The sequence below is a fragment of the Lampris incognitus genome, chromosome 3, assembly GCF_029633865.1.
Source record: "Lampris incognitus isolate fLamInc1 chromosome 3, fLamInc1.hap2, whole genome shotgun sequence".
Classification (NCBI taxonomy): Eukaryota; Metazoa; Chordata; class Actinopteri; order Lampriformes; family Lampridae; genus Lampris; species Lampris incognitus.
The window spans coordinates 26,829,654-26,842,203 of NC_079213.1; the positions used below are offsets into that span (position 1 = coordinate 26,829,654).

The 12,550-nt window shown below is 43.9% G+C and overlaps 1 protein-coding gene across 1 annotated transcript in view; it reads right to left on the reverse strand.

The window, feature by feature from the left end:
* magi2a (membrane associated guanylate kinase, WW and PDZ domain containing 2a) overlaps positions 1–12,550 on the reverse strand; it is a 333,028-nt gene that overhangs the window by 231,743 nt on the left and 88,735 nt on the right. The window contains exon 2 of the mRNA XM_056275592.1: positions 11,367–11,483. Coding sequence (XP_056131567.1) covers positions 11,367–11,483 — 117 coding nt within the window. The remainder of the gene's footprint in view (positions 1–11,366; positions 11,484–12,550) is intronic.

Sequence of the window (12,550 nt, forward strand, 5' to 3'; positions counted from 1 at the left end):
GGAATATCCAATCACACCCTTCATAAAATTTAACTCCCCATTAGCTGATGTTCACTGAGCTGTTCTATTAGCATCCCACCTTCATTAACAATCCACTGGCTGCTGGCCTAGCTGGCATGCTAAGTTAGGCTAGCTGGCACAACCCATTAAGACTCAAATGGACCTGACTTTCCCAAGTGAGTCATGATGTGTGGCCAACGCTCGCAGGCAATGAGGCCCGTTGCTGTTTCTCGCATACACTCTGAGCACCAATCATCGTCTGCGCCATGACATGCAAGGAGGGCCGGGGAGAAGGGGTGACAGTAGTGCACGTGAAAGCAAAAGAGACAGAACTTCTACTTAAAACACTATTTTAACTATCGCTCTACTTCTCGAACCCTTTTAATCATCAGCTTCATTATTCAGAGGTGGCTCCAGATGGACTCGGGGCTCAGAGTGCTTTGCCATGTCCACCTTCCTCAGACACGTCCACCTGTCAACCGGTGAGCGGGTCCGCGGGGCCAAGAATAGAAAAGCAGAGGTATAGATGACAGCAGTAGGGTACGTGTGAGCTTGTTTGAGGAAATGGAAAGAAGGAACAGGAAGAGGGCAAGGAAAGCATAAAAGAAAAGTACATTAGATGATTTTTCATGACAATGACACAAAAATGGCCCATCTGCTTGGTTTCTGGTGAAAGGGACCAAAGCACAGCAAGAGAAAGAGAAGTAATGAAAAAAAAATGAAAAAAAAAACAATTATTGAGGTTAGAAAAGCCTCATTAGAGTTTGTGGCAGGCAAGTACTGGGCAAGTGAAGTGTAATCCTGACAACCTTTAACATTTAAAAATCCCATTTGCTGCCCTCTATCAGCTGCTCTGCAAGAAAGATGTTGAATGTATGTGTGTGTGTGTGTGTGTGTGTGATCCCTGAAGCTGAAAACATTAGCAAATGGGGAAAATATGCAAAACATGTTTATTTTCTACATTGCAAATGATCTGATACGTTTATGCTAAATGCATAGACGTGCAAGTCAAGTCACATACCCCTAAAAGGGGGAAAATATATAGTGGGTGTCAAATGTACTGCTGTCTAAGAGTGTGTACACACACTGTGCAAATATGTACATAGATAAGGGCATGTCCTCCATGCCCTGATACAGTCGCACGCAATCTAAATACACACGCTTCAATACTTCAATTCCACAAACACTGCAAGGAAACTCAGGCATTCTCATTCATTACGACCCGCTTAAATGTCACAACAGGTCTGTGCACACTTGTTCTTCTCCCCTCGCTATCTTTCCTATCAAATCTATGTAGATTACCAGGTGAAAGGCCTGATTTCACATGGGCTCAGGCTATTAACGCTCTGACCTTGGACTTCGACCAGGCAATTTGTCTAAGAGCTGGCACAGTCTTAGCCGCCCTCCTGGCCATCATCGTTTCTATGCTATCCGTCTAAGCTCCAAAGTATTGTGAGTGGCAGTATGTATGAGCAGCGGCAGCGCCTCGCTGGCTGACTGACTTTCAAGCTGTGTCACCCATTAAATGTCTTCTCTTCTTCCATCAGGGGTTGAGATGTTAAATTGCTACGATGAACTCTCTCTTATCCTCATTTCTCCCTCTGTTCTTTGTGCATCTCAGATTAAGTTTATCTTATTCAGTCATCTGATGATTTTAGGAAGCCTTCTCTACATCCTTCTCCAGTTTTACGGTAATGTTATCCCTTTGTCATGAACCCCCGTATTGTGTGTTCACGAATGCAGCCTTGTCTGTCTCTCACCATCGCCTATCTTTTTAGTTGTCTGCCAGTCAATATGTTGATCAACCTCTCTCTCTCTCTCCATCTCTGTTTGTCTGACTGTCTCTTACTAAACATGTTTTATGTTGCTTATTGCATATCTCACTTACAGATAAGGGTTGCCAACTTCCTGAAATGGAAATAAGGAATGCTGGTGGGGGGTGGACTATATGACCTTAGAGGGATGGGCAACATGAACCAAAAAGAGCTGGTGTGGGTGCAGGTGTTTGTTCCAACCAAGCAGTTACACACCTGATTCTATTAGTCAACCAATAGTCTTTGCTAAGGACCTTGAGCTGTAGACTCAGGTGTATAACTGCTTGGTTGGAACAAAGACTCACACCCACACTGGCCCTTTCTGGATCATGCTGCCCATCCCTGCGAGACTGAGAAGCTCTGACTACTGTGAGCCTATAACAAATATTATTGTATAACGCTCATTTTGTTCAAATGATGGGTCTTGCTCTTATACCGGCATTATCCTTCAGCAGTAGATTTATCTAAAGATATAACATAAAAACGCCCACATACTTGGTTGTGAGAAGTCCTATCCATGCTATACATAATCACATGAAGGAAACTACAATGGCTCCTCCGTAACTAAGAGAAAACCTGGTGGCAGACGGTGCAGTTGGCCTTGTACACATTCTCACTCATGCATCCCAGCCATTGGTATCATAATTTTCCCAGTCCCCTCTGTATTTTTGTAATCTTTTTTTTTTTGCCGCCAGACTATGCTCGCAGGTTGCCATTTTTTAAATCTTGCACCGCTGTCAGTCGTGAGTCACCACCAATGAGAAGCACGTTTTCTGTTTGGGCAGCATGACATAACATGACAGACAGGCTGACGGATATCAGAGCAGCAGGGTTTCCTTCTATCTCATACTACAAATTGCCCTGTCTTAATAGTCCAACCTGTAATATTTCTCTCCTATGGATTTGCACTGAACTGAGTCTCAAAAATGGGTGGCACAGTAGCCCAGTGGTTAGCGCTGTCGCCTCACAGCAAGGAGGTCCTGGGTTCGAACCAAGGGTTTTCCAACCTTGGGGGTCATCCCAGGTCGTCCTATTTGTGGAGTTTGCATGTTCTCCCCGTGTCTGCGTGGGTTTCCTCCAGGTGCTCTGGCTTACTCCCACCATCAAAAAGACATGCATGTTAGGGTTAATACTCCTATCTGTGTCCCTGACCAAGGCAATGGAAAGAAGAACTGGAATTGGTCCCCGGGTGCTGCACGGCGGCTGCCCACTGCTCCTAGCTACACAGCTAGGATGGGTTAAATGCAGAGCGGAGTTTCCCCATGGGGATTAATAAAGTATATCAAAATTTAAATAAATAAATAAATAAAACACGGAACAAAGTGCATCCCGTATCAGTTCAATGTGGAACACGTCTTTTAGTTTCCAATTACGGGTTGATTCCCTAATTTACGGGACAGTTGGCAACCCTACTTACAGTTAACCACTAGTCAGTAAAATATGTGTGCATCCAGCAATCCCTACATCCATTCATCTTAGCTCCATGTATCTTATCTTTCTGGTCGGTCAGATGTAAAAAGCCTTCCTTCCTTTCAGCAGAACGCGCACACCCGCATAGACCCATTATTAAGGCTTCGCTGGAAAGTCACGACACGCTAAAATAGGTTTTTTGACATGACAGATGGTATCTGTGCCTTTTTTTTCAGGGCGAGATACAACAAAGCTGCTCACCCTCTCAGTGTTTTAGAGCATATGTGGAATTATTGATATTTCAGGTACTAAATCTGGCTGGCTGCTTTTTCTGGTGGTTGAGATGTTCAGCGAGTCTACGTCACGAGATGCATCACTGAGTTAGGACCTTTGACTGTTATTGCTAGCTTAACAAATGCTGCCATGTCCGGTTTAAATGCCCATCTTAAAACGTTAGGTCTTAAAAGCCTGTGTCTTTGTCTGTTGTCCAGACACTCAATGCAGTCTGGCTTCCATTTCACTTGTTTTTTGTTGCTTTCGAATCAGTTTTGAGTTATGCATGAAGCATACAGGTTGGGGGGAATTCAATTAAGTGCAAGTTAGGGGCGTCCAGGTAGCATAGCGGTCTATTCCATTGCATACAAACACGGGGATCACCGGTTCGAATCCCTGTGTTACCTCCAGCTTGTTTGGGCATCCCTACAGACACAATTGGCCATGTCTGCAGGTGGGAAGCCGGATGTGGGTATGTGTCCTGGTCGCTGCACTGGCGCCTCCTCTGGTCGGTTGGGGCACCTGTTTGGGGGAGAGGGGGAATTGGGGGGAACAGCATGATCCTCCCACATGCTACATCCCACTGGTGAAACTCCTCACTGTCAGGTGAAAAGAAGCAGCTGGCGACTCCACATGTATCGGAGGAGGCAAGTGGTAGTCTGCAGCCCTCCTTGAATCGGCAGAGGGGGTGGAGCAATGACCGGGACGGATTGGAAGAGCGGGGTAATTGGCCAGATACAACTGGGGGGAAAGAAAAAAGGGGGGGAATACCCCCCCCCAAAAAAAAACACAGATAAGAGAAGGTGGAGCCTTAAAAAAATCATAGCATTGAATTTCAATATCCATATCATGTTTGTTTATAAAGTTGCAATATGTATGAAATTGGTACAAAATTATTATTATATTGAATCCTGAGGTACCAACTGGTTCCCAGCCTTAACTGTTAGTTAGCATTCAAACTGTCTTTTTTTTAATTCAGACTTTTTCAATTAGCTAAGTAGCAAGGCGTTGCAAATGTGTTTTTCTTTTCTTTCACATCCTAAAGGAGGCATGCCGCTAGCAGCACATGTTGAGCCAGCCATCTAATACCAATACTGAAGGCATACGTGTAGCAAAGGCAGCGAGGGACCAAGTGTCACTCTCCATCTTCGCCGTTCAGCGGGTGTGTACCAGGACGTACCAGAGTACTCATTACACTACCCTCTCCTACAACATTCCTCACAACGCCTACTCTTTTTGCATCTTTCAAGAAAGTGCAGGTGGCGAAGAACTAGGGGGCAGAAGCACTCTTTAAATGAACCAGTAAACCTCGCCATCAATATCTCCTCCCTCCTCCTGCTTCTCCTCTCTTTCTCTGCTCCACTTTCCATTTACCTCAGCGGTTATCATACCTCATGTGCCACTGCGCCTCGCACCTCTCTTCCCATTCTCTTGTTTGTCTCTCCTTGAATCTGTTTTGTTGTCTGTTCACCGTCTTCGGTGTTCACGTCTCCCCTCAACTCACCCCTCTGACAGCTGCTCTGTATGCAGCTATCAAAGAAAAAAATTATGCTACCGATGCAAATAAACAGCTCTTCTTCTCTATTCTCCTGCCCTGTGAGGGAAAAGAGAAAAGTGGTCCTAATGAAATCTGCTGGCTCCTGGCCTTAAAGAGTGCACCTCCATTAAGGATTCAAGGGCGAGTTAGCCAACAGACAGCTGGGCCTAATGACACGGCTAGGCTAATGTGGAGCTAACACACAGACAGCGTTCCTCAACACATACACACACCCGCATGCACTTTAATAACACAGTCCACTGACTGACAGCAATGAGCATATGTTGTCTGGACAAACAGCATAAGTAGAATCATTAAAACAATCCAATTTGACATCAAGAGAACTCATATAAGCAAAAGGCTAGAATAACAGTGATAAACACAGGCATTGACTGTAAATACAGTGATGACATCACACCCATCTTCCTGGTTTCCCTTTCGATATCTTCCCTCAGAGGCCATCACAAACTTAACACACTACTGTAGTCAATACCTCCTTGCTCTCAGAATCCTATAGATTTGCTTTGGCGTCCACATAACTCCAAATTATTGACACTTAATTAATTGTGGATGTGAAGCGCCTCATAAGGCTGGCTTCCAACTCAATCATAAACTGATATTTAGTCTCAGGTTTAGCAGAAACATGTGTGTAGATTTGGGGTTGAGGAGTGGGGGGTGAGACACCTCCAAAATGTTTGCAGTGCATCTAAAATATATGCTGTTGTAAGATATTCAAAATGTCTTTATAACTGCTCAGTAATCCAGGTAAGAAAATCACAGAAAGCTGAATCAGTTCATCTGGATACAACGTTTATTAACAGAAATGTTTCATCACTCATCGAAGTGACCTCCTCAGTCTCAACTGACTGCAGGTATCCCCCCACCTTATAAACAACACAGCGGCATAACAACAGAAACCAACGATCAATTTCATATGCAAATTGCCATGACCATTAACTAGAGTTACAATGGCAATGTGTACTATTCACAGATGATTGGGGAATGGTTGCAATCACCGTATTGTAAGATGGCGACATTGGTACTCTTAGCCCCCACCCTCGGTTCAGTGATGGTTGTTCCCTCTTCACACAGATGGCCTCTTTGACTCCCCGTTCAACATACTTCACATACAGGGGGCAGTACTACAGGCAGAAGCATGGGTGTGCTATGGGTTCCCCAGTTTCTCCTATAGTGGCCAACTTGTACATGGAGGAAGGGGAAAAGAGGGCTCTGATGTCCTATCCAGGGACACCACCTAGCCATTGGTTCAATTTGTGGATGACACCTGGGTTAAAATTAAATCTCAGGGGGTACCACAATTTACCGACCACATTAACTCTGTGGACAACCACATCTGGTTCACCAGGGAGGATGTGAAAAATCACAGATTAGCCTTCTTACACTGTGAAATTGCAATTGGTGATGGGGGATATTTGATTGTTGATGTTTACCGTAAACCAACACACAGTGATCAGTACTTAAGGTTTGACTCTCATCATCCACTGAAGCACAAACTAGCAGTCATCAGGACGCTGTACCACCGAGCTGACAACGTCCCCACCGACACAGCGGCCGGGGAAGGGGATAAATCCCACATTAAACAGGCCCTGGTTAAGTGTGGTTATCCTAACTGGGCGTTTGTCAAAGCTAGGAAGATGCCCAAATAGTGCACCAACCAATCGAAGAGAGGAGAAGGACAACAGCTGCCTAAGCATAAACCCGGGGTTATCCCGTATGTGGCAGGAGTGGCGGAACAGTTGAGACATATATTTTCCAAACACCGTGTCTCAGTCGCTTTCAAATCCTAAAACACACTACGCCAGAAATTAGTCCACCCCAAGGATCGGGTCCCCCGGCGCACAAACAGAGCAATATAGTGTACACTGTTAAGTGCCGGGAGGATTGCTGTGACTTACACATTGGGGAAACTAAACAGACGCTGGCCAAGAAGATGGCACAATACAGAAGAGCTAACACGTCAGGTCAGGACTCTACAGTCTACACCATCTACAGGCCAGTGGCCACTCCTTCAAGGATGAGGATGTGCACATCCTTGATAGGGAGGAGTACTGGTTTGAACGGGGAGTCAAAGAGGCCATCTTCTGTGAAGCAGGAACGACCATCCCTGAACCGGGGGGGGGGGGGGGGGCTAAGAGTACATCTGTCGCCATCTTACAATGCTGTGATTGCAACTATTCGCAAATCCTCTGTGAATAGTACACATGGTCATTGTAACCATAGTTAATGGTCATGACAATTTGCATATGACACTGATCGTTGGTTTCGGTCGTTATGCCACTGTATTGTTTATAAGGGTGGGGTTACCTGCAGTCAGTTGAGACTGAAGAGGTCACTTAGATGAGTGATGAAACGTTTCTCTCAATAAACGTTGTGTCCAGATGAACATATATTCAGTGATATATATTCAGAATATTTTCAAGCACCCCCACCACTATTTTCTCTTAGGCTCTCCCTCCTATTCTATCACTTGGTATTGCCCATTAGGTTTGGGGTCCTCCCTATAGTCCCCGGGTCCTATAGGCCCCGGGTCCTATGTTCCCCGCTTTGTATGAGACCGGGGAATATCGGACCTTTTTGTATACAGAGGGCCCTATATTCCCCACTTTTCCCCAAAAGGGTCCTATGTTCCCCGTTTTGTATGTGCAGGGGAACATAGGACCTTTCTTTATAAAAAGGGTCCTATGTTCCCCTAGGGCACCCGGGGAACATAGGACCCTTTTTATAAAGAAAGGTCCTATGTTCCCCGGTCAGCAGGTTTGACGCTGTTTGGCGCAAAAAGTGCATTTTCAATAATGCATTATTTAGGGCAGATTATTAAGAAGACAATGAATCATACGATTTCTATTTTTATATCACAAAAACGAATTCACAAAGTCCAGGTTGGCTAAAGTATGTGGAAACTTTCGACACTAAACCAATTTCAACTTATTAGGCTATAGCCTATATTTGGGCGCATAACCCACCCCGGTAGTTCTCTGATATTTATGCGTGAAATGTGTCACTTATCGAGGAAAATGCGCCTCGCCGAGTAGGTGAGCTGGCTCGTCTGTGTCTGAATTTAATATAGTAAGCCTATGCTCCTTGGGCAATTGTACCCGGGCGTAGCTCAGTCGGTAGAGCTCTCGCCTATGGATCACAAGGTTGTGAGTTCGATCCCGGGTGCCGCCAACTCAGCGTATGAGTAGCACATTGTGCGAGAAGTGCTGGGAGCTCAGGATAGGTGTTGTGTTCCGTCCTCAGCAGTCCATCTCCCAGAGGTCTAGTGCATTGTACCAGGGATAGACTCCTGCGAAAGCTAGCTGATATCGACAATAGGCCAATTCCGACCCACTTCTTCTATGTTCGCTAGAAAGCCGTCGTTCCCATCATAACCACACCAGCTTATTGGGAAAAGCATCTGACAGATATTAGATAGAAACCATCTGCTCAGTAAGGCCCTTTAAGCATCATAATTGTAATGATAATAATAATAATAATAACATAATAATAATGACAATAATAATAATAATAATAATAGCCTAATAATAATAATAATGATGATGATGATGATGATGATGATGATGATGATGATGATGATAATAATAATAATAACAATATAGCCTTATATTAGAAAGGCTAAAAATTGGATAATTGAAATATTTATAATTATAAAGTAGGCTAATATAGCATGGTAATAACAAAATAATAACAATATCTGCCTGGTCTCTTCAGATTCTAAGATGCTGTATGCTACAGAAATAACGGGACATAGGCCTAGGCCCTAGGCTAATGAATACGCCTTTTTGAAAAAATATGAATGAAAGGCTAATCAACAACGCTAAAGCTGAATCACAAAACACATATTGCTCGAAAAATAATTTATAAATAGCCAAATGCACACATGATTTCGAGTTTGGAAATATTTAAAACTTGTCGTGGATGTGTGGTCATCTGCACGCAAGTTTCCTGGTGTTCTAAATCACATGATCAAAATTCACCAATGTCTAAACCGCCCGCCAACTTGCAACAGTTTGCAACAATCGGTTGTTATCGGTGATAACTCGTGGACTCACTGTCATGTGCTTACTAGCCTACAAGAAGACAAACAATGGCGATAGTTATGGATGGTGATCGAGGGGGCAAAGTGTTGGTACATGAGAACTTCAGATATCAGAAGCACCGCACCAAGAACATCAAAGGATGTAAGGTAGCACTCATCAAATGAAAAAAAAAAGACACAATTCTCTATTTTACCATTTCATTGTTTGGCATCAGTCAATAACTTGGCCGGGTGGTCTTCTTCAGAAACCTTAATGACTGATGCCAAACAATAAAATGGTGAAATAGAGGACTGCCTCTTTTATTTTTTTACCATTTGGTGAGTGTTACCTTACATCCTTTGATGTTCGTCTTTGATTCATGTTTTTGGTTTAGCACCTCCACAAGCCTTTAGTTTTTTGAGAAGCACATATTATTATTATTAGGCAATTAGCCTATTGTGTAAGGTAGGCGGCCCCCGTTGATGGATACTTTGTGCTGGTCCTAAATTCCCAAGTCCTGGTCTAAGTTCTCTGCCTAAAAAGTTCATCATTAAAGTATTTTTGAAAGAAAGTCTGCCAAGTGATTTAATATGGAAAACGAACTGCAAAGTAACAAGAAAGTGGCTGAAGTGCCCAGTGCTGTGCAAATTGAACTTTGAGCGAAGGTGGAAATGGCTAGGTTATACTGGTAGGCGGGCCTACTGCAAGACAAACTTGCGTTGATTGCCGACTGTCCATGCTGAGCCGGAGAGCCAACTAACTAGGCCTACTGCAGTAAATATTGGTAAGAAATAACAATAAAGCAAATTACAGCCTCCTCTAGGCCGAATTTGGATACGCACTCAAGGTGGCCTGCGATATACAACAGCCAACAATGGTAATACGGCCTAATTTAATCAGCGGAGGAATAGATTGTCGTAGCCTACATCTCAGCCATGACCCCAGTTTTTATTATTTTGGACCCGTTAAGGAAATAATTTGCAAAAAGGGTTCTAAGTTCCCCGGTTTGTTCCTCGATTGGCAATAGCGGGGAATATAGGACCCTTTATTTGGAAAAAGGTCCTATGTTCCCCTGGAAACAGCGGGGAATATAGGACCCTTTTTCCAAAAGAGGGTTCTATGTTCCCCGTTGTCTATTGCAATGGGGATTATAGGACCTTTTTAGGGGAAAACGGGGAATATGGGACCCTTTTTTTTCGAAAGGGTCCTATAGGACCCGGGGACTATAGGCACGGCCCCTTAGGTTTCATTAGAGGTAGGAGTTCACAGAAACACTATGACAGAGATGGAAGTTGTGATCTATCACCTTTAACCTGCTCAAACAAATCAATGTTTGAATAAAAGTGTTTAAGTGTTTCCGATGTGTCAGCTTGCTTTTCTGGGTTGTAGGTGAGCTAAAAATCACAATTCAAATGAGCAAATTTCAGCTGTGTTGAACTGCTGCAAAAGCATCTTTTCTAGCATGTTAATCATTATGTGCATAATATGTAATGTTAGCAACTCAAATGAAAATGTGCAGCAAACACTAGGTCTACTTTCAATTGCAAACTCAAGGCAACGATCCTGTATCGTTTTGTTCACAACAAAGTCACCCGACAGTTACGACGTCACATCTGTGACAGTGTCCTTGTTTTTTAAAAACCCTTTATGTGTGCTGCCGTGATGCAGTTGTACTAATCACACACAGAGAACAGGGGCTGATTCTGAGTTTTCGAAACGCCCGTCTTCCGAAGAGACAAGCCTCTCTTTCACTAAACCAACAATCCAGCAGCTAATCAATTACAACTACAGCCAGATCATCAGGAAAACCAGTACTGAAGTTGACGGGGTATGACTAGACTAACCCATCACTAGCTATTAAAATCAGCACACGTTTTGCAGTTGTTTCATTTGGAATATTCAAATTCAAGTCCGAACAGCCCTGTTTTAAGGTTTCTCTTGTTAGTCTAATATGACCACATGACGGTGCAGCTCTATGTGGCTTAATCAGGAACACCTGGTGTCATGGCAGCATATGGGACCCAAACTGTAATATGAGGCGGTCATTTCATTGTGTCCAAGGACGAGAAAAGCACTATGGAAATGGAGTCATTTATTCATAACCAATTTCTCAACACAAGCTAACTCAAGTGACTCCTTCCCAGTGGCACAAAGTAAACCTACCGGGGGACAATCGGCATCAACACGCACACCGAACCAATGTGATGGGGGGGTTGATGGAGAGCAAGAGCGGAGGTGTTTTTTTAATATGAGTAGGCGGGGAGGTGATCAGGGACAGCCAGGGTAACTCACAGGGGACGGTGCGGAGATAGAGGTTGTCGCGGATGATCTGCTGCAGCTCGTGGTCCACTGAGCCCTTCTGGAAGCGCAGGTTAAGGTAGTGGCGCAGGTCCTTGTCTATCACGCCCCCTAGAGGATGACCACATGGGACAATATACTTAGAATCAAATGGCAAACACCATCAAATCCATCAATCATCAATTGGACAAATTCTTAAAGGGTAGCTGTGTGGAACCATTTTGTTCCTGTAGTTTGAGGAGATGGGTTGAGGAAAACTTTTTTCAGGCCCTGGGCATAATTTTGGGGGACCCTGGATGTGTTCATTAATGGGGGAGCTCAACTATCACCTTTTTCTGTGTACAATAAATTTCATAAATCACAAACTCCAACCAGTCAGGAGCAAGTGGAAATGGCACCAGCTACAGCAGCAGTAAATGACCCAGAAATCGCTGGAAACTGTGAGACGCAAACAATGTATGTTCAAGTAAACTTCATCCCGTCATTGCTGCTACTTTGCCTCTGACACGTTACACTTTACTCACACAGACAATATGCACACTTGTATTTGTACACAACAGTGTATTGTACACAGATATTATCAGGATGTACCTTCTGCATACTCCCCGGATTTTTAAGTTTTTTCCAAATGTTATTTATATTCTTATTTTATTTATGTTCCACTTCTTTCGTTACACAGCTTTTGGAGTTTCTCGAAAAATCATTTTACTGCTCATTGTACATGTACTTGAAGCATGTAATGAATAAACCTTATGAATCTTTTTTAATCAAACAATGCAAACAATAATGCATGTGCTCCGGCCCCTTTGCGGTTAAACATCTGTCAGCGCCGCCCGGATTGGTGGGCTAGGTGTTAATTGGTTCAGTAGCCAAACACAAATGGAGAGATGTCTACACATAAATCACCTAGACTCACCCAGGGGGCTCTTTTACTACCCCCCACCTCTCCCTCTCCTCACTCCAATTCCTCGCTCTGCCCTCAAACCACCACTCCCAGTGCTGAGAATGGACCATCAGTCTAAAACCAGTAAAACTTGCTTGCTCAGCAGGTCGGTATTAAAGTGAGGGAGGGAATGATGGAGAAATGGAGGGCGGGAATAAGAGATGGAAGACAAGGGTATGTCCCGAGGGGGGCAAGAGAGAGAGAGCTAAAACAAGCAACCTATGTAACCAACACA